The 21,241-nt window shown below is 39.9% G+C and overlaps 5 protein-coding genes across 8 annotated transcripts in view; 2 read left to right on the top strand and 3 right to left on the bottom strand.

Moving 5' to 3' along the window:
* Positions 1–479: 479 nt before the first annotated feature.
* On the bottom strand, positions 480–6,672 carry Ggt-1 (gamma-glutamyl transpeptidase). Of its 3 annotated transcripts, none has more exons than XM_017243257.3 (3): positions 6,395–6,672; positions 1,612–2,817; positions 480–1,349 (listed from the first exon to the last, which is right to left on the bottom strand). In XM_017243257.3, the coding sequence occupies exons 1-3, from the start codon at positions 6,397–6,399 to the stop codon at positions 821–823; spliced, it is 1,740 nt and encodes a 579-aa protein (XP_017098746.2). In that variant the 5' UTR covers positions 6,400–6,672; the 3' UTR covers positions 480–820. The 3 variants fall into 3 exon arrangements, with proteins under 3 accessions (XP_017098746.2, XP_070139241.1, XP_070139240.1); XM_070283140.1 differs by lacking the exon at positions 6,395–6,672 and adding an exon at positions 3,067–3,091; XM_070283139.1 differs by lacking the exon at positions 6,395–6,672 and adding an exon at positions 2,915–3,060.
* A 1,128-nt stretch (positions 6,673–7,800) lies between these two features.
* On the bottom strand, positions 7,801–10,188 carry LOC108126567 (uncharacterized). The gene is made up of 2 exons (XM_017243207.3): positions 9,687–10,188; positions 7,801–8,991 (listed from the first exon to the last, which is right to left on the bottom strand). Exons 1-2 carry the CDS (start codon positions 10,087–10,089, stop codon positions 8,294–8,296), a joined length of 1,101 nt encoding a protein of 366 aa, XP_017098696.2. The 5' UTR covers positions 10,090–10,188; the 3' UTR covers positions 7,801–8,293.
* Positions 10,189–10,712: 524 nt separating this feature from the next.
* HisRS (histidine--tRNA ligase) lies at positions 10,713–16,264 on the top strand. Of its 2 annotated transcripts, XM_070283078.1 has the most exons (6): positions 10,713–11,014; positions 12,682–12,969; positions 13,049–13,264; positions 14,521–14,949; positions 15,023–15,646; positions 15,710–16,264. In XM_070283078.1, exons 2-6 carry the CDS (start codon positions 12,778–12,780, stop codon positions 15,920–15,922), a joined length of 1,674 nt encoding a protein of 557 aa, XP_070139179.1. In that variant the 5' UTR covers positions 10,713–11,014; positions 12,682–12,777; the 3' UTR covers positions 15,923–16,264. The 2 variants fall into 2 exon arrangements, with proteins under 2 accessions (XP_070139179.1, XP_017098730.1); XM_017243241.3 differs by lacking the exon at positions 12,682–12,969 and having other exon boundaries at positions 10,719–11,014.
* Positions 16,265–16,421: 157 nt separating this feature from the next.
* Bx (LIM domain-containing protein Beadex) overlaps positions 16,422–21,241 on the top strand; it is a 55,369-nt gene continuing 50,549 nt past the window's right edge. The window contains 1 exon segment of the mRNA XM_017243243.3: positions 16,422–16,625. Within this exon segment, the coding sequence (XP_017098732.2) occupies positions 16,437–16,625 (189 nt within the window). The 5' untranslated portion in view covers positions 16,422–16,436.
* LOC138925551 (protein IWS1 homolog) lies at positions 17,237–19,575 on the bottom strand. Its single transcript, XM_070276315.1, has 2 exons — positions 18,323–19,575; positions 17,237–18,264 (listed from the first exon to the last, which is right to left on the bottom strand). The coding sequence occupies exons 1-2, from the start codon at positions 19,467–19,469 to the stop codon at positions 17,375–17,377; spliced, it is 2,037 nt and encodes a 678-aa protein (XP_070132416.1). The 5' UTR covers positions 19,470–19,575; the 3' UTR covers positions 17,237–17,374.

The raw sequence follows: 21,241 nt of genomic DNA, 5'->3' as shown, positions 1-21,241 counted from the left end.
TCCATTTTTCCTGATGGGATCCCTTGAAAATGGGGTTTTCCCTATAGAGCCCACGGGGATGGCTATATCTTCCGCAATTCTCATCCGATTCTCAAGCGGAGTGTTTTAAACGATTTCTATATCGATTCTCCATCATTCTGCATCAAAATCCTGACACGAAATATTTTTTAGATTTTTTGTCCATTTTTCCTGATGGGATCCCTTGAAAATGGGGTTTTCCCTATAGAGCCCACGGGGATGGCTATATCTTCCCCAATTCTCATCCGATTCTCAAGAGGAGTATTTTAAACGATCTCTAGATCGATTCTCCACCATTCTGCATTAGAATCTAGAAACTAAATATTTTGTAGATTTTTTTGTGACAAATAATACAAGTCTAGATCTAGAGTTACAGTAAAATTGTTGTATTCTGGTCCTCAAAACTCAAAGATAAATCATCTACATATATGAAGAATAAATTAAAAACAAACCCAAAAATCTTGAATACTGGCAATTAATTTATTTTAGAAATAACAGGCATGTAGGAATAGCGTTTATGTACAATATAATACCAACTAGTTTTAGTATCATTAGTAAAGTTTGAAATTAAAACACAAATAATCAGATATTTGGCTATTTCGGCATTCACAGCCTGTTATTAAACATAAAAGAATTCTTTCGAAGACACTCCTCTATTCGAAATATGGTTCCAACAGTTATGTACACATGACCCATGGGCGTTATGGACGACCCATGGGCCTGGGCGCTTACGAACTAAAATTTATATATAAATAAATAAAATCACGATCACGAAGATGGAAAGTGTGGAAAGTGCAGCCACCTAATGCTGCATCTTGTTGGCCTTGGCGATGGTGAGGGAGCTGCCGATCCGCCGGCGATCGAAGAAGGGCAGTGGCTCCTCCAAAGCCCCGATGGCGGTGACGGCCGCAAAGCTGGATCCCTGCGGCTCCTCGTACATCACATGTCCCACCTGCTTAAGGTAGTCGGTGATGCTGCTCTCCACCTCCACCTCGTAGCTGACCCGCATCGGCGCCAACTGGTGATGGATCCTGCCATTGTCCACCGCCGCCTTGAGGCTCTCCCCACGCACCAGATACTTGAGTATGACCTCCGCCACACTGGTGGTGATCCTAGTGCCGCCAGCTGCTCCCACTAGAAGCCGGACATTGCCCTGCTGGTCCACAACGATGGCGGGACTCATCGAGGACATGGGTCGTTTTCCGGGCTGGATGTAGTTGGCTGGGGAGGCTGGTACTCCGAAGCCATTGATGACGCCCGGGGTGGAGAAGTCGTCCATTTCATCGTTCAGGATAATGCCGGTCCGGGAAGAGGCCACCTTGGAACCGAAACTGAAATAGAGAGAGGATTTTGGTTAATAATTGTAAAGATACCCGGTACATCTAGCTCTTAAAAATGACTTTTTTTTTAAATTTTGATACTTGAAGTTGATTTATTATTTAATTAATATATTAAAGCTTTAAATCACTAACTAACTGATAAGAATTTTAAGTAATTACCAAACCAAAGAGCTTCCAATAAATATTTGAGATTTATGAGCTCTTAGAATGAGTTAAAAATTAGAACATATTATAGATTAAAACATATACTTACTAGTTATTAATGGTACTAGTTATAGACACAGCATCTCCATTGGGATGCAGGACATTCATGTGGGCAGTGCCGTGATCCTCCTCCACCGTAAAGTTGGCACCATAGTAATCATAGCTCTGCGAGGTACTATCGTCGTGGATCAACTTCCGGATGCTCTCGACGAACTCGGGACGTAGCATTTGTTCCAGGGTGGCATTGATGGCGGGTCCATTCTCCGGATCGGCATGGAAATCACCCAGATTCGTCCTCTGGCCGTAGGCATGCTTGAAGGATTCAACAACACGCTGCCAGTACACATCTGACTTGTCTGTGTAGAGGCCGTCCATGAGGTTGAGGATGAAGGTGAGAACCGGACCACTGCTGGGCAGGGGCGTGGTATAGAGGGTATAGCCGCCGGAGACCTGGGCAGAGATATGGCCATCACTCTCCCAACGAACTCGGAAATCACGCAGATCCTGCTCGGTAATGATGCCGCCCAGCGCCTGAATGTCCTCCACAAACATGCGACCCGTCTCGCCGCCATCATAGATCTCCGAGGCACCGTTCTCGGCAATCCTCTCCAGAGTGTTCCCCAAGACAGTACGCTTCATGTAATCCCCCTCAAGGTAGGCATCGCCGTTTTCCTTCAGGAAGACCGAGGAGAGGGAGGGATCCGCTTGGATTTGGGTCAGCTTGGATTGGATGGCGGCGGCCAGGTACCGGGACACCACATGACCCTCTCGGGCCAGCTTGATGGACGGCTGGAAGAGGCGTTTCCACGGCAGGATACCGTACTTGCGATGCATCTCCCAGTAGCCCAGAATCTCGCCGGGCACTCCGCCCGCCTTGGCGCCCGTGATCTCGCCCTGGTCCACAAACATGTCCTGGGTGGCGGCCGCCGGTGCCGATTCTCTTGCCATCACAGTCTCTACTTTCCCAGTGCTTCTCGTATAAATGGTGGCCACAAATCCCCCTCCAATCCCCATGGAATGGGGCAGCAACAGGCCCTCGCACAGCAACGTGGCAATGGCGGCATCCACCGCCGAGCCGCCATCGTTGAGGACATCACCGCCAATGTCTGCACAACCGATGCCATTGGAGACGACGGCGCCACTGATGAGCCGAGTGTCCTTGTTCCGGAGTCCAAAGACCAGGCCGAGGGTCAATGCCGTAACCATTACGGCGGCCAGGACCAGCCATAGGACGAGCTTTTTGCTCCAAACGATTCTGTGGGAAGAAAAGGAAACCGGAATGAGGTTTTTTTTCATAAAAATCATCATCTTAGAGATAGGGATCTGGGCTCTCGAGAAATGGAGGACCGAACCTGTTCAGGTTTGGAGTGGAAGCGGTGGCGGTTCCAACGATTAGCTTTGATTTGGGCGCCGCTATCGATGGGGAGTTCAATAAAAAAGCCAAGTCATTTTCCAAAAAAAGATCAAGTCGCAACATGGAATACCCTATAAAGTAGACAAATACCAGAGTTCGACTTCTACAGGAGTTCATTTTTTTTTTGGGGTCTTACAGAAAAACAAAAATTTTGGAAAAAATTTAATTAAAACATATTTACTAAAATTACCACAAAATTATAACCGAAATAGCCGACAAAAAAAAAACCTGAGGGGAATTTCAAAGCCCCCTAGAATATAGTCATAGGCTGATACCAGAAGATAAGAAGTGAGTGCCATAACTGTCACATTAGTAATCTCCAGCAATTAAGACTTCAATTTCTGTAGTTGGTTGGCCAATTAAATTAGCCGAATCATTCTCTGTAATCTACAAAACAGATTCTCGAAGCTACCTACCCCATAGTACCTGTATATTCAGTAGCTCCCCCAATCCTATCTCTAATGTTGATATAGAGGAGTCCCATGACAGGGAATTTTCATTTTCAGATCTGTCCACGTACCGGATGAGTCTGTGGGTAGGGTGTTCTCTAAGTGGATCGATTATCGATCTTTTGATAAGTGAATACCACACACCCTCTTCACGCATAGCGCGTAGCTGTAGGCCCCCCAATAAAAATGCCCATAAGATCCATAAAACTTGAACGCTATTAACCGGCAATTTTCTATAATTAACGTAGATTTTAGACGTACTGGGGGAAAGTTTCTTATAAACACTTGTATTATTTTTTTGCCTGTCAGCGTTCCTTTCAGGCACTACGTGATACGTTTCGATTATCGTCGCCGATCGTCTGCAGATTACGGAATAGTCCTCTTGAGTGGACTACCTTCGACTTTCTCATCGATTTCTGCTGAATCATATACTGATCTGCATACCCATTATATACCCACCGATAACCACCGATAGCCGATCTAGATCGATCTGGTTTGATTAGAAGAGGGTTGTGTACTTTCCGATATTGGATCATGGGTCTCTCAATGGGAACTTTACAATGTCACACGCTTTCGGTAGCGCGGTTACCTCCAATTAAATCATAAATATCGTTCTACGGTTCGAACTACCATATGGTTAACGATTAAGCGGCTTGGGATTAAAGCAGTCTATATCCTCAATATCAGGGTCGATGTCGGTTTAGTTTTATACAGCAGATATTGTAAAAGTTTATGATATTATATGGGCTTCCTTCTAACCGTTTTTTTCGGTTATGGAATTCGATGGAATGGAATTCATTGAAGAATATAGAGTGTAATTAATGCTCAACACTTGATAATGAAGCGATCTTTAAACAAAAACGATAAGAAATGATCAAAAATGTTTACCGTAGAGTCGAGTGCTATACTTGAATGGGATCATTTTTCTTATAGATGGTTTTATAACTTATGGATGGTGGGGAATTTTTGACCAATAAATAGCTTTAGTTTTTTGAGAATTTTACAGATGTGACCAAAGTTCAAAGTAAGAAGGATAAAGGTGTGACCATAAAACAGAAAAAACATAAAGAAGAAACTGAGACATACGGCGTCTTTAATAATAATGCTTAATATTAACATTTAACACTCAAATATCTTTGATCTGTGAGAAAAAAAATCTCTAAAATTGAAAGACTTAGTTATTGTCTATCTTTTAATTTTTATAATTACACCATGTTCAGTCGTTAATGAAAGATTTCAAATCTACTAAACCAACCACTTGAGATACAATCCAATTAATTTGTAATTATAATTGCAGACTTGAAGTAATTAATGACTAAATGACTAAAATTTTTGCAAACAAAAAAAGAAAACAAGAAAACTCTTTGACATATTGATCATTTTGGGATGCTTTTTTGTACCTCCCACTGGAGATAAGATAAAAGATAATATAGTGGAGGATCTCTCAAGAGACCTACATATTTTCATTACTCCGATAGATCTTTTTTTTCAAAATAGACCCAGGCACTCAAAGGCAATCAAACAGAAACAGACGTGCAAAATATAATATTTATCAGTTTTTTTTTTTTTGGAATATAAATGCCTTGTCATTGAAATCGGATCGTGTCTGCCATGGCATATAGTATGAGAGAGATGATAAAGCCCGTGACGACATTTGGCCGGAACGAAAGTCATTCTTGGCCAATTGGCAGGTGTAAATAAACTAAAGATATGGCTTTTATACACAAATCCTTCTCTCATCGACAACTGCAACTAATTTATGCAAAAAAAACAGTGACTATTGACAGAGGAGGGGGATTTTTTTTTATATAGAGAAACCAGTTTTGAAACGTTGGCCTCTAATTATTTGATGGAATTCTCACCCAGTGGGGGATGGGGGTTTGGGGTACTAAAGCTATTATTGACGTAGAACTGTAAATACATTGGCAAGTGTTATCCCAATCTTATCAGAGTTTAGGGGGAGCTTGTATATCCATAAACCAAAAAATAGCTTAGCCTGTCAATGGTCTCCAAGTAAGCTTTATATCAATGTTAGGGTATATATATCTTTTAGTGGAGGTCCATAAAATGTCCAAAAACAAGCTAAATTACTAAAAGAAAAGCTAAAACAATGGAGTACCAAGTTCAAAATTTATGGTCTTTATGGACATTTTTTCAGTGGCAGTTACTATAATGGATCTATAATAGAGATTCAGATACTATTAATAGATTTGTAGGGTTTTTTATGAGAACTGCCTATAATGATGAAAAAATGCCTATAAAACCATATTTTATGTATTTTATTCTAGGATTATATAGCAACTAGTAAACCCCCTTTTAAATAAAAGACCCTATTAAGTACTATATAGCACTCTATATAAAGCCTATAAAGCAAAGTCTGTACATATAAAGCAACTTTTGCATCATAAATTCCTTGATATCGTTTCCAATTACTGCTGGTAATATAGCAGAATTTATAGGTTTATCTTATCTCCCACGATCTAGTGTTTCAAAAAACTCGACAACTGACTTGCTAAAAAAAACAATACACATTTTTTCTTAAAACCATAAATAATTGTTATATTTTAGAGGGGAATATCCAATTAGCTATTGTGGTTGTATAATGGCTATATTTAATAAGGGATTATCCAACAAAAAAAAAACAGTACTTGAATTACAGCCTCAAAAGCGGTTCATATTTCAAAAAACCTGAAACTTTTATGATAAATGAGAATTCTACTTGTTTTTAATAGTTTGTTTTTAATGGATATGTGTATTGAAGAATTTGTATATTTTTTCTAGAACCCGTGCTATTTGTACAACTGAAATATGACTTTGCCGGTTGAGAAAATTCTCATGTCAAGCTCTAACACCCACCTGACACCTGTCGGCAGGTGGAAGTAATAATCACTAGAACGGTTCCATTTTTTATCGACTTTTTGCCAATAAAAAAATATTGATTTTTCTTAATATTGATTTTATTTTCTTACCTCATTTTAATTGTTTAACTTGGCGTTTTAAATACACAGTAAATAAATTAATTAATATTTTATTTACGTTCGGAGAACCTTGTCCAAAAACGAAAAAAAAACACCGAAAAAACACACAGCAAAAAAAATAACAATAACAATAACAAACCGAAAAGCACGGAGGAAAAATTAAAGAGTGACAGCGAAAAAAGAATTAAAGAAGTGACGGTGGGAGAAGTACGGATTTCGCCAAAGTTCCGTTTGAAAATGAAATTTTTTTTTTGTTTGCAGCTCCACTTGTGCCGGTGGAGATCTGCTTTTATATCCGCCGCTCTCACTCTCACAGAGGCTAGCGATCGCTAGTTAGTCGCTCCAATGTTCTCTTTCTTCTTTTTAACAGTATCCCCTGCACACGACACGCTTACGTGCGCTAGAGTCGGAAAGCGAAAGAGTGAGCTTTAGAGAGAGAGCTCGGCAAGAGAGACACCTGTATCACTGAGCAGGTGCTGCTTGGCTTTGCGCTTGACCTTTTTCATTGAAAAAAGCTAAGCTTGACTCACTCTTAGTCGCTCTCTTTTGGTTTGGTGGCTGGTTTCGTTCTCAGATGTTGTTTTTTTTTCAAAAAGAGTGATGAACTTGGTAATTTTTGTTATTAAAGCTTAGGAATGGCTTATTAAATTTTTTAAAAATTGCGCGTTTTATAAATCTGGCTTTAAAAGGTTAAGCAATGAGAGGAAAAAGGGTTTCCTTAAGCTTTGAATCTCTCATTTATGTTTTAGGGGTCGCCATATTACTCATTCGCCTAGTATTCCAAAGAATCTAAAATCTTTTCTATTCAAAACACGTATATTTTAAGAAAAAATAGAAAAACTTCCATAGAAAACAAAGAAATCTTTTAAAAGTTAATCATATTATAGAAGAAAGCCTACTGTTTAAGATTTGTAATCTTAAAATCGATTTGGGACAACACTGCGTATGAGAAATATGTCCTTAACTGACCTTATTGGATAAGAAATAAAAAGAAAACTATAAATTGTTGTTAAAAAAATAATAATATAATAAACAGAATAATAATTAAAATAATAAAAATATTGTTAATAAAATATTAACAAAAATAATAATTTTAATTTTATTAAAAACAAAATATAAGCCCACACTGCGTAGAAGTTATTATAATATTTCGGTAATTAGTCAAGTAATGAGTTATAAAACTAATTACTAAATAGATGAAATACGAAAAAAAAGACCATAGTTTTTTATAATATTAACATAAATAATTTTAATACTAATAATTTTTATTTTAATTTAAAACAAAATCCAAGCCCACACTGCGTATAAGTGATTATAATACCTTGGTAATCATTCAAATAATGAGTTTTATAACTAGTTACTAAATAGATTAAATATTCAAAAAGAAAAGACCATAGTTTATGGGGACTTATAATTTAGCTTTATTTGATTTATAATATTATTGTGTATATAGTAGACTGTTCAACGCCGGGATGACAGGACACGTATTTGTTTCCTTATTGATTTGTTAATTAATAATTGTAGTAGTGTGCCTATTTCACCGTTGAACTGTTGAAGGTTACTATGATTCTATTTTTGTTAGTTTTAGTTAGTGTCCTTTGAGCCGCGATCCTCATTAATAACAAATACACGTGTCCTGTCAGTAGGAAACCATAATCTCCTCCTTTGGTTTCCTTTCTTTGTTGTTTGAGTGTATTTTCATCCATTTCATCTTCAAATTTTTTTTTTTCAAGTGTCCTTTTGATGGTGTCCTGCTTACCACCTAGCGTCCTGGGAAACAAGCTTGATGTGGCTAGTAGTGTCTTCGTGTTGATATTACCGGGTGTACAAGCATCTTAATAATATAATACTATTATTATATTATTATTATTAGTTTTCGAATGTTGGATTTTAACGCCAGCGCTCATGCACCGCCGAATTGGAGAGCACGGTCTTCTCGAGATCGTGTTGTTGCATCAACGGATGCTGCATGGCGGGCATCGATGCTCCTCCGCCCGCGCTCCGTTGCGAGTGATGTCCACCACCCAGCCCTTGGGTGCGAGTGTGGGAATGCGAGTGACGGCGGAAGCTGGGCAGCGGTGCCTTCTTCTCGTGGGCCAGCTCCGTGTAGGCCAGCTTGCGGCGCTGTTGGGGCGGTATCTTCTTGCAGTGGCACAACTGATGGATGTGCAGCGTACGCTCCAGATCGAAGCGCCGATCGCAGAACTTGCACTGGCTGCCGGCCGTTAAGGTGGTGTTACTATCCCGTGGACGACGACGGCTGCGGAAACGCACCTTGAAGTCATCGTCGTGGGTGCGCCGGTGGGCGCCCAGCAGCGACCGGATATGGAACTTGGCGCCACACACTCCGCACGTATAGGTCGGTTGGGGTTCTGCCGGCGGATAGTTGCCCAAGTTCTCGTTCAAGTCCAAACGCCCGAACTCATCCTCGGCGCCGTCACCATCCTCCTGGAGCAGGTGCTCCTGCAGGCGACGCACCTTTGAGGATCCGGTTCCGGTGCGCTGGGCAGCCATATAGGCGGCTAGCTCCGCCTCGGCTACTGGGTCCCGTGGCGTTAGTCCATTCCGGCGTGGCGACTCCATAAAGACTGTCGTAAACATAATGTGTAAAATATAAAAAAAAAAAATTAATTATTTAAAAAAAATTTTAACTAAAAAAAATTGTACAAGCTCCGGGAAGGTATGAATTTGGAATGAGGTTTCTCCATAGATGGGTGTGGGTTTGAATTGAAAATTTAACTCAAGGGCTACTTTAATTTGGTTTTTTTTTAGAAGAGTTTTAAGGCCTACTGGGGAGTTTATTTTAAAGGAAGGGATTTTTGGGGTTATTGTTTAAAAATATGGTGTATTTTTATGGATGTCTGAGACGTCTATGAGTAAGAGTTGAGTCTCCTGTCAAAATTTTTAATAATTTTATGAAATTAGTTGGTTTGATTTAATTTTTGGTATAATTATAGAAAAATATATTATATTATCCAAATATTATAAACCCTTAAATTAAAAATTTGAGCAATTATCTAAGAAATTTTAAATTTTTATTCAAGGACCATTATAGAAATTATAAAATAAAATTTAAAAAAATAAAGAAAACCCCACTCTAATACATGAGCTATTTGAGAATAGGGCTATTACCATACATATATTCAAAATATTTCAATATATTCCCAATATAATATTCCAAAAATATTCCCAAATATTCAAATATAAACCACAAACTGTCTTTTTTTTTCTTAAAAATTTCCCTAAGATATAAACCTTAAAAACCCTAAGACCCATCACTCACCATTATATGGCGTCCTGGCTTTTGATTTTGGCTTCTCTTTCGGCGATGGGGTCTCATCTCTCATGGGCAAGGACACCGCTGGTTGGTGGTGTTGTTTCTTGTGCTTGCGACGATGTCCTGTCCCGACATTCGATGGCTCATTGCCGGCAACGGACAATGGAGCACCAGCACCACCACCGCCGCCACCACCACCAATTCTACCGGCAGCACTGCGTCGACTTGGACGTGTGGGTGCCGGGGCGCGATTCGATTCCGAGAGATAGATCAGTTGGCGTTCCACCGCCTTGCGAGAGTTCTCCACCTCCTTCTCGACGGCGGCGTCCGATTTGGTGTTGTGGGCTTGGTTTCGTGTGTGGCGTTTGCCGCGCTTCAACTTTGCGGGCACTTTTTGAGATTTGCTCATTTTGTGTTTTATTTGTATTCTGGGGAGTTGATTTGAATCGAAGCAGTGTAAAAGTAAAACTGAGCTCTACCAAGTGCTTCGGTTGGGACTACAAACGAATGCCAGTTCAAGGCCTACTTTGGAAATAAAAAAAACAAATTTTATAATTTTTGCTCAAAAATATTTGAAGAAAAAATGGTCTGTTTTTAGCTTGTTCTGCCACCAATTGAAACTTGGCTAAGAATGTGTGACCATTTCTTTATTGGCTAACATACTATTTTGCTTTATTTTTTGGTTTTATAATGGTTTTTAGATATTTTTAACCTTTTTGACCAGCAAACTTAATTTTATTTATTTATATTATGGTTTATTTAAGGAAAATTATAACTTTTTTGGCGCCAAATATAAAAATATATCAGATATTAAAAAAATAGAAATCAAGTAGGCATAGACTTACATAAAAAATCTTTTTCTTAATTTTTTTTAAAGAAAATTAAGATTTTTTTTAGATTAAAAACAATAATCTTTAATATAATATTAAGTTTAGCTCATAAATCAGCCCCACCAAAAGAACAACAGGTGGCGCCACTCTCTCAGACTGGTCACACTTGACACTCTTTTTGGCGGGGGGTGGCCTAACCACTCGTCGGTGGCCATGGGCCATGGCATTTCCGTTAGTCACAAGGCCTGGTCACACCGCGCTCTTGCAATCGCATGTAGGAAAACTGTGAGAGCTTAAGCCAACCAAAATTTTGTACTGAAATCGAGTGAAACGTGCAACAGAACGCGCGCCCCCCTTAGCCAGCTGCCCTGCCACCTGCTCGTGCTCTATAATACAGTGTAACAGTGGAATATGAGTGATACGCGCGATCAGATATTGGAGCAAATCAAAGTGCAAGGCGATCTCGTCCGACAACTGAAAGCTGCCAAGGAGTCTAAAGAGAAGGTCAGTAAGCTTGCCTTCCTCCATGTCATATCCATTATCTTTTGCATCCTTAAAGTGTGTTTGTGTGTGTGTGTGTGCTAACATCCCCCTATCCCCCCCTCATACCCCATGCGCAGAGTGTCCAGGGCATTGTGTGTGTACACGGAATAAGTGCATTTTGTTGCTGTAATTGTTGCCACCGTCACCTAACCCTCCTTGCCTCGTTCGTCACTAACCCCAAAAACCCAAAAAAAAAAAAGATACGTACGAAAAAGATACATATATGTATATATATGGATGCCCTGTTGCACCGCAATCTGTAGCATGAATTTCGTCAGACACGACCTGAGACATTCATCATTGGACTGTCCAAGTCTACCACCCCCCTACCCCTACCCCCCTGCGACTTGTGATTCATGGATCTATGCTGTGTTGGCAGTGGAATCTATTGAATTTTTGCAGTAATTAGATTGAGTGCGGCAACAACAACAAAAACAACAACTGCTGCTTGCAAAATCCAAGAAGCAGAAATAGAAGTAAAAGACAAAAAAAAAAAAAAAACAACAAAAAACAGAGCGCGCGCTCTGCAAACTTTCACATTTACATTCGTGCCACCGCTCTCTTGTTGTTATTTGCGTCTCGCTCTGGTCTGTGACAAGCATGCATGCTGCTCTCATTGCATTACGGAACTCCAAAACAGTGGCGTAGCTGACAAAAGGGAGGACTTAGCAAGAAAATAAAATCAGGAAATTATAGCTTAAGAAAATAAATTAAAATATTTATCAATAATAGATAAGAAAAAGCTTTAAAGATAAAAAAATTATTTAATTTTAAAAAACGTAGATAAGTTAACCCTCTTTGGCCTACGCTCCTAACCCCAACTGCATGGCTCCCCTTACTCACAGCTTCTTACCTTTATTGCACGTGTATGTATGTGTGTGTGTTCTATGACCGACTGACTGACTGGCAGAGAGGGAGGCCAGCAAGAGAGAGGCCGAGAGAGACTGGTCAAGCAGGAGGCATGCACAAAAGGCACATGGTGGTTATAGCAATTATATGAAACCTGCTAGACAAGATCTCTGAGCCTCTGCAACATATGATTAGCCTATAAGAATACCCGACCGACCGACAAATTTCAAGAGTATGTGTGTGTGTGTGTGTGCAGTTATGATGGCCGCCAAGATCAGCTGATTTGGTGCCGGAAGGCGCCACCTTGTGGTGGTGCTTGTATGTATTTAAGTGTGTGCGTGTGATGTCCTTGAACTCGCGGGAATCGCGTTAGAAAAAGCTTCCATATCGCGTCACTTTCTTGTTATTCAAGTGTTATAAAAGTGTTCGGTTGAAATTTCAAAAAACCTGTTTTCGAAACGGGACAAAAATATTGAATCAGCGCTGACGGTCAATGGAACGCAATATTGAATGATATATTTTTTTTTTTTGTTTTTGGTCTTTAATATTTAATTTTTAATTTTTAAATTGCTTCAGCTGCACACACCCAAACACACACAAGCACACTTAAACGCTGCCACGCTAACACATACACGCATTTGGTTATTTTGTACATTAACTGCATTTCGTCACTAACACTAATTTAGTTGTAAAATAAGAGATTTTTTGAATGTAACGAAAGAAATAGTAAAAGCATTAGATTTTAATGAGTTTCATTATTGTTGTTGTTGTTCAATTAGGTTTGAAAAAGAAAAAGAAAGAAAGTTGTTGCTAATTTTGAGCAAATTATTAAAAAAAAAAAAAAAAAGAAAAAATTAAAAAAAAAAAACAAACACATGTTGCGTTCAATTGGCCGCCAGTGGCGCTGTAGTGCTGCGTTTCAGTGTGCAACGTTCCAGACGGCGCCCTCTGGCGGCAGGCGCTCAAGCTCAGCCCAAGTTCCCGCCCCACAACAACAACAGCAACAACAACAACAACATGAGAAACACCAACAACAACAACAACAAGAACAAGAGCAACTGCAGCAGGTTAGCATCTAAGCAAATCCCTTCCCCCCACCTCCATCCACCATCCAATAACTAATTATGTTCTCCTTCTTAATTCCAGATCGATGAGGAAGTATCCCGCCTGCTGGCCTTGAAGGCCAAGCTGGGTGGCGATGCTGCACCCGCCAACCAAAAGTTCACCCTGAAGACGCCCAAGGGTACGCGGGACTATGGTCCCCAGCAGATGACACTGCGCCAGGGTGTTCTGGACAAGATCGTGAAGGTGTTTAAGCGTCATGGTGGCGAGGCCATCGATACACCTGTTTTTGAACTGAAGGTGAGTTGATTGGGGTTTGGAGTTTTGGTCTTTATGGACTTTATGAAGGTGATATATGAGATCATATCCTATATGGGTCTTATAGTGTAGATTATGAGTAACATGTCTATAAGGATACTCTTCTTATAAATATGTTTAAATCTCATCTGTAACTTAATTCAACAAGGAGGTCTATCAAAGAAGATCAACTTAAGGAAGGATTTTATGGGTTCAATAGTATAGATGTATAAATTACCTCTTTATAAAGAAACAATTCTTATAAATATAACAATATCCTAGTTAAGAGCTTTACCTACTAGATAATACCATAGAATCAATAGGTTTTGTAGTTACATCCATAAATATTTCGTTTTTAAAGAAAGTTTTCTTATAAATATGATAATACCTCATTATAATCAAGGAAATTTATCAAGAAAGGTCACATTAAGGAAGGGTTCTATGGTATAGATCTATGAATAACTTGTTTATAAGGAAACTATTCTTATAAATAATAGTATATCTTATCTAAAACTTTGAAGACAATGAGGAAGATATCTGATACTCTATATCTATAAAGTTTATATATATATATTCTATGGATATCATCTCTATAGTCTTTAAAGCATGTCTTTTTGTTCGTTAAACTTTTCAAAAGGAAACTATTCTTATAGAAGTATGTATATAGAAATATATAATCTATAAGGTTTCTATATCATATCTATAGTATTTAAAGTATAGATCTAAGAATAAGCTCAACAAACTAGGAAAAGTTATAGATATATTTATAGGTTCTTTTCTTATATTTATGATGATATCCTATCTGAAACCTTAACCTAAGTCTAGAGTAGATCTATGAGTATTCTGCTTATAGGGAAACTATTATTAAAGATACTAAATATCACTATATTCTATCGGAAAGTTTAGGACAGTAAGGAAGACATCTGAAACACTCTAAAGTAGATATATTCTTGGTTAGGATCATCTTCAGAGCCTTATAAGCCTGATTTTTTGTTTAAAAGACAACTCTTCCTATAAATATGACTATATCCCATCAGAAACCTTAAATAACTAGGAATCTATAGCTTCTACACTAAAGATCTTAATATATTTCAAAGATCATAAACAAAAATAAGCTTCAAATACAAACAAGACACAAATCTTAGCTATAGAATCCATAAAATATATATTTATAGAACCAAAGTTCCTCATATTATCAGATAAAGATAACCTTGAAATTCTAAACCAAGTTCTGACTAAAAACCCCCCTTATTTTCCAGGAAGTACTAACTGGCAAGTACGGCGAGGACTCAAAACTAATCTACGACCTAAAGGATCAGGGCGGCGAGATCCTGTCGATGCGATACGACCTCACCGTGCCCCTAGCCCGCTACCTGGCGATGAACAAGATCTCGAGCATCAAACGCTATCACATCGCCAAGGTCTATCGACGCGACAATCCCGCCATGACCAAGGGCCGGTATCGGGAGTTCTATCAGTGCGATTTCGATATTGCCGGCACCTATGATCCCATGCTGGCCGATGCCGAGTGCGTCAAGATCGTGACTGAGATCCTGGACACCCTGGACATTGGAGACTATGTGATCAAGCTAAATCATCGCCAGCTGTTGGACGGCATGTTCGAGGCGTGCGGTGTTCCGGCTGACAACTTCCGGGCTATTTGCTCAGCGGTGGATAAGCTGGACAAGGTACTTAGGGTGTTTCCACCTCCCATAGATCTCAGTAACCCAGTTCTCATTGGAATCTTACCTTACCTTACAGTCGCCCTGGGAGGATGTGCGCAAGGAGATGGTGGAGGAGAAGGGTCTGGACGAGGCGGCGGCGGATCGTATCGGCGAGTATGTGCGTCTCAGTGGCGGCACTGAGCTGGTGGAACAGCTCCTGGCCGATCCCAAGCTCAAGGCTGTGCCCAATGCCGTCAAGGGATTGGAGGGCATGCAACTCCTACTCAAGTACTGCTCCATCTTCGGTCTGGACAAGCGGGTTAGCTTTGATCTGAGTCTGGCCCGTGGCCTCGACTACTACACCGGCGTCATCTACGAGGGTGTGCTCAAGGGCGAATCCGCCTCGGTGGCCTCGTCTCCCGTGAAGACATCCCGGCAGAACGGCGAGCAGGCGAACGAACCGGCCACCGTCGGCTCGGTGGCTGGTGGCGGCCGTTACGATAATCTGGTGGGTATGTTCGATCCCAGGGGCAAGGCAGTACCCTGTGTGGGCGTCTCCATTGGCGTGGAGCGGATCTTCTCCGTGCTGGAGGCGCGGGCAGCTGCCAGTGGCCTAAAGCTGCGCACCAGCGACGTGGAGGCCTATGTGGCATCCGCCCACAAGGGATTGCACGAACAGCGGCTAAAGGTGCTGAACCAGCTCTGGGATGCGGGCATCAAGGTGGGTCTTGGCATTGGGATTCATTTGAGAGTCAGTTTCATGGAATATTTTCGTATGTTTTAGGCGGAGCACTCTTACAAGCTGAACCCCAAGCTGTTGGTGCAACTGCAGCACTGCGAGGAGCATCAGATACCCTTGGTGGTGGTCCTGGGCGATGCCGAGCTGGCCCAGGGACTGGTCAAGCTGCGTGAGGTAACCACACGGCAGGAGACGAACGTAAAGCTCGAGGATCTGGCTGCCGAGATTAGGAGCCGCCTCCAATCGGCCGCCGCCTAGGCAACTGATACTTATCCTGATATTATCCTTGGATACCACTTCGCTCCACTAATTTATCACAACAACCATCCACAAACAAACAAAAAAAATAGCTAAAGAATCCAATCCGCAAGCCACATCGAAGTGTATAGTTTATCAAATTATTATATATATAATTTTTTTTTTATTATTGAAGAATCCTATTTTGTACGTTTTGTATTTTGGGTGTCCTGGCCGAAAAGGCGCCTCGTGCTACTAAGCTTAGGTCTACTGTGTAACCGTAGGAATAAGTGCGGACAACTTATACCAAAATGAACGCTAAAAACAATTTAAATAATAAACGCAATAGCGAATCGCATTTAAGGCGCATAATGGTCTTTTATTCTATGGGTTCTACTACTATTAACTATTTATATTAATACCTATTTTTTAAGGTTAATGTTTAATTGATTTTTATAATAGATTTTTTCGAAAAACTTTCAGGGTTTGGACATCGGCCAGTAGTGGTGGAGAGGCGTCTAAAGCGCTGGCCAAGATGCCGGAGACGCTGCCCGCGACGGCCACGGTGACGGCGTCGAGCATCGATTGCACCGTGGCGGTGCTGAAGGTGCCCACGCCCACCCTTCAGCTGCCGCAGGTGTGCAACCTGCAGAGCCTCGGGCTCATCATGGAGCCCAATAATATAAATATTGAACTGAATCCCGCCGCCATGTCGGGCTTCAAGGTGAGTGGTATAATTTCGTAAAACCCATGGAAAAAAATCGATAATTATCAATAAAATTATCAGGGTTTGGGTTAATTCCTAGCCTATATATAGTCTTATATAGTGTATTATATTATAACTTTTGGGAGTCTTTGATATAAATGTCTAAAATGATTAAGAAACTATCGGAACGATGGATAATTATCAGTTTAAAAGAATAAAGAATAATAATAATAAATAAAATAAAGATCTCGAGTTCCAATATTAAAAACAGGTATAGTATAGTAACTTTTTGGTATAAATGCCTAAAGAGAATAGAAAAGTATCGAAATAATCGATGTCTATCAAGTATTTGAATTGATCTATCAAGTTTTACCGGAATTGTTTAACCCTAATCGATAAATGGGCTAATACAGAGTATATAGTAACTTTTCAGGAACCTGTGACAAAAATTTCTAAAAAGATTTAAAAACTATCGAAACAATCGATAATTATGTAATTAAATAAAAGTTCTTTCAAAAACAAAGAGTCCCATAACCATCCCTTAGCTAAAACCCATAAAAACTTTATACAATTCGACAATAATTTATTTCCAAACAAAATTTAGAAGTGGCTTTATATAAAATATAAATGTCCTACTTCATTGAGAATTAATGGATGTCGTAACGATGGTATTACAATTTTGATGAGAAACCAAAAAAAAAAAAACATTAATACAATTTTAAATCTCTTCTTAGAATCATGAGAGAAAAAAGAATCAGTGACTAGAGTCACTTTTTAGTCTTTGAATCAGAACTTGACGAATTTTTTTGAACGGTGACCTTCCTCTTTCGATCACTGGTGCTGGGCCTACGCTTCTCCTCGGATGAGGTATCGGATGATGGCATTTCGACCTTAAAATCATACACATGCTCCATGGATGGCGGATCGCTTTCCGAAGAGATCAACGGTTCAGTTTGCATTCCCGATGTTAGAATCGTCTGGAATGTGTTGGGGTCTCGATTTAGGAGCATGTTTACAGCTACCAGGACACGATCGATGCAATAGATTGCCATTTCATCGCAACTTGGTCCAAAAATCATAGCTCCGAAATAATTTGGATCGACGGTGGTTGGTGTCGGTTCATTCGGTTTATCTTCCACTTTGGTGCCTAGAAATGTCTGTTTGAAGCTCTGATAGAAACGTTGAAAGCCCAGCTTGATCTGCTCCTTAGATTCGGAAGTCTTGTTGATAATATAGTCGCTTGATAGAACACGCTTCAATAGCAATAACCACTCCATCTTTGGGTCATTTTCTGGACAAAAGTCCCGATTCTGCTGCCTCTGGTAACGGGTATACATATCACTCACCTCAAGAACGTACTGCATGAGCTCCTCCTGGCTGCTGAAGGTTGTCACTTCCGTCGATAGACTGCTTTGGGATAATCCGAAGAAAGACGTCTTGGAACTAGGATTGGTCTTTGGGTGTACCTTCGTAGCGGATGATCCGGAAGAAAACTTCTCGGAACTGGACTCAGTCTTAATGTCTATCTTGGTCTTGGATCTTCGGAGGCCAGATGGTTTGGAATTTGGAAGAGCAGTCTTACTCTTGCTTCGTTCTAGGTGGGTCTTGATTGGTTCCGAGTTCTGACCAGTCTTCCGCTCTTTTGGGATCTGAAATGCTTTAAAAACCAGATGGTTTGGAATTCAGGACGTAGGGAACTCGAATAAGTTACTTACCCACTTCCTTGGTCTTCTTGGATGATTTGGAGCCAGATGGTTCGGCCTTGGAATCCCTCTTGATGTCTTTCTTCATCTGAGATTGTTCCAACTCCAGAGCAGGATCACTTCCTCGCTGGATCTTGATTGGTGCGGAGGCACATGGTTCCGTGGCAGTATCCATATTGGAATTTGAACTATTCTTCAAATTGGGATTCCAGTGGAGGACCTGCATTGGATCATCCTCATCCTCAAGATGCGGATCAAGTTTGGGAACAGACTGGGGTTTGAATTGAGAGCCACATTTGAGATTCAATTCCGACTCGACTTTGGGATCTTCAAAACCAAGTGGAGGTGGCAACTTGACTTTTAAATATTCAGAATCCAATGGCCACTCGACTTTCAGATCTTCAGAATCAAGTGGGGGTATCAACTCTGGTTCCAGAACTTCAGAATAAAATTTGGGCGGAAGCTCGACTTTCAGATCTTTAGAATAAAGTGTGAGTGGCAACTCAGTTTTTAGATCTTCAGAATAAAATTTGGCCGGCAACTCGGGTTTCAGATCTTCAGAATAAAATTTGCCCGGCAACTCAGGTTTAAGATCTTCAGAATAAAATTTGGCCGGCAACTCAGGTTTAAGATCTTCAGAATCAAATTTGGCCGGCAACTCAGATTTTAGATCTTCAGAACAATACTTAAGCGGCATTTCGGGTTTAAGATCTTCAGAATAATATTTAAGCGGCAACTTGGTCTTCATTTTTGAATCCAACTTGGGCTCATGTGTAACATAATGACCGCCACAGGCGCGGTCACAGGCGGGGTCACAGGCGCGGTCACAGGCGGGGTCACAGGTTTGGACCGGCGATTCATCCTCTGAATGCTCATTTCCCTCCCACACCATGAGGCGTAGGTTTTCATTTTCGACTTTGCGTTTACCTTTGATCAGCGACTTAATCGTCTTGGGTCTGCATATTTCCAGAAACGTATTGGAAAGGATGCACTTTAAGTCCTGGGGAGTGATTTTTTTCTTGATATCAATCGAGATGCAGGTCAAGACCCGTGTGGATGGACTCAAACGCCGGGTGCAATTATAAAACGAATCATCCTCATGGATAAGTGACCGAAGCAGCAACTCATGCACCATACGGGCATTAAAATACATGCCCATTATTGTTGGAATTTGTTAATTTTTTTTTTTTTCTGAGAAATTAGAAATATTAAGTATGTTACTGAGTAGTATTGTAAGACGTATGACTAGAAATACAGATGGGATTCGACTTAAATCTGACGGTTTGGGGATAAGGCCTACTTATTTCTAAAAAAAAAAAAAAAATGTTACTATGTCAATGTCTATGAAGTACTTCTCTATTAGTAAGAAAAATAACTAAAGGATGTATTAAGGCTGTTATAATACTAGTTCCTAATACTATAATATATTATTTCCTCATAATATAAGTACCTTAAAAAATGGAAACTGTTATCCCAGGTTAGGGTTCGACTTCGCTTACCATTTTTTTTTTCCTTTCTTTTTTTTCTCGATTTTTTTTTTTGTTTTTGGGTTACTTAATTCATCACTGTTCCCTGATTCTGATTCTGGCATCTCTTCATTTAATTATGCAGAGCAGCAAAAATGTCAAACGATTCGCGGTCGCGGTCGTTCATCGCCTCGTTTTTACACTCGAATTGAGTCCTGATTGAGGCTGTCCTTTCTCCTGCTGCCAGTTCCTTTTGCATTTCTCATGCTTCAGTGCGTACAATTGAATGGCAAGGTGGGAGGAACTGGCAGAGGGAGTGGCAGTGGAGGAAGGACTCTCCTCATTCAAATGACCCAACTGATTTCCGTTTCAGATCCTGACTGTGACAGGGCGCCGTCGCAGTTTATGCCATTGGTCTCTACTTCCCCATCTAACTACTGGCTAATACAGTTTTAATATGAAATTTCATTTCGTTTCAGCGATTGTCCAACAATTTGTTGTTGTCTCTGCTGTTGCTGACATGTCATCCCACTGTGTCATGAAACTGAAGTGAGTTGACGGGGTCGCACAGTGGTATGGCAACTGGGATTTTGTAATTAAAATAATTAAAAAATGTAAAAGGCAGAGGGAGGTTTGTAAAAAAGGGTTAGAAGAGTATTTTAACTTTAGATACTTGTAATTTTGTTGGTTTCATTGGACTCCATATTAAAGTTATTATTTAGTTGGGTATTATACAGTATAGTATAGGTGGTTCTATATCGAATATTTCATAAAAAAGTGTTATATTTTCTATAAAATTTTAAATTTTGTATTAAATTTTACTGAAAAACTAGTAGTGTGTTTGCGAAATACCATTTTACATAGTTTTTCCTAGGCCTTCTTAAAGTTTCAGTTCGAAACCCCTTAAAAAAATCTGCTTTTCGATGAAAAATTCCATTTTAGGTTGATTATTTTAACAGGATTTTATCTTCATGGCTTAACTTTTTCCTGAGCAGAATACCATTTTATATTAAAATGATAAATAATATTTTTATTAGATCTTAAAGATTTCTTTTCAAATGTTAAGCTCCATCTTATAAGATAAGATTCCTAAACTAAGAAATATAATACCCGGTACTTAGGTTGAAAAAAAGTTTTGTTCAAACACCAAACCTTTAATACCCATAATTCTTTTAAATAATATACTTATCTTAAGTAACTCTAAAAATCCTCAACTATTTACTTGCGATAAGAAGGCCTTAACAAATCACTTCCCAAAACCCAAACATAAACCCACTTTTGTGGTCATTTACCCCACTGTACCTCCACTGCCCTTTTCCCTAAATCGTGAATAAAGGTGGTGGTGGTGGTGGTTGTGGAGGGATTGCAGTGGATTTTGTTAACCTAGGGTTTCCGAGATTGCCCTTGGTAGTAAACATAAATCTAAGGAAGGGTGTGCACTATGAGTAGAGCAGAGTAGTATGCT

Source organism: Drosophila bipectinata, chromosome XR, assembly GCF_030179905.1.
Source record: "Drosophila bipectinata strain 14024-0381.07 chromosome XR, DbipHiC1v2, whole genome shotgun sequence".
Taxonomy (NCBI): domain Eukaryota; kingdom Metazoa; phylum Arthropoda; class Insecta; order Diptera; family Drosophilidae; genus Drosophila; species Drosophila bipectinata.
This window is presented reverse-complemented; position numbering and strand designations above follow the sequence as displayed.

What these genes read in the sequence shown, in the direction of transcription:
- LOC138925551 (XM_070276315.1), bottom strand. Translation starts at nt 19,469, where the DNA reads ATGGGCATGTATTTTAATGCCCGTATGGTGCATGAGTTGCTGCTTCGG. An exon ending in CAAGAAGACCAAGGAAGTGG is followed by an intron (nt 18,265 to 18,322) that starts GTAAGTAACTTA and finishes TGGTTTTTAAAG; the next exon opens with CATTTCAGATCCCAAAAGAG.
- LOC108126567 (XM_017243207.3), bottom strand. Translation starts at nt 10,089, where the DNA reads ATGAGCAAATCTCAAAAAGTGCCCGCAAAGTTGAAGCGCGGCAAACGC. An exon ending in AGCCAGGACGCCATATAATG is followed by an intron (nt 8,992 to 9,686) that starts GTGAGTGATGGG and finishes TGTTTACGACAG; the next exon opens with TCTTTATGGAGTCGCCACGC.
- Ggt-1 (XM_070283139.1), bottom strand. Translation starts at nt 3,039, where the DNA reads ATGTTGCGACTTGATCTTTTTTTGGAAAATGACTTGGCTTTTTTATTG. An exon ending in TCCACTCCAAACCTGAACAG is followed by an intron (nt 2,818 to 2,914) that starts GTTCGGTCCTCC and finishes TTCTTCCCACAG; the next exon opens with AATCGTTTGGAGCAAAAAGC. An exon ending in ACTAGTACCATTAATAACTA is followed by an intron (nt 1,350 to 1,611) that starts GTAAGTATATGT and finishes TCTCTATTTCAG; the next exon opens with TTTCGGTTCCAAGGTGGCCT.
- HisRS (XM_070283078.1), top strand. Translation starts at nt 12,778, where the DNA reads ATGTTGCGTTCAATTGGCCGCCAGTGGCGCTGTAGTGCTGCGTTTCAG. An exon ending in AACAAGAGCAACTGCAGCAG is followed by an intron (nt 12,970 to 13,048) that starts GTTAGCATCTAA and finishes TCTTAATTCCAG; the next exon opens with ATCGATGAGGAAGTATCCCG. An exon ending in CGGTGGATAAGCTGGACAAG is followed by an intron (nt 14,950 to 15,022) that starts GTACTTAGGGTG and finishes CTTACCTTACAG; the next exon opens with TCGCCCTGGGAGGATGTGCG.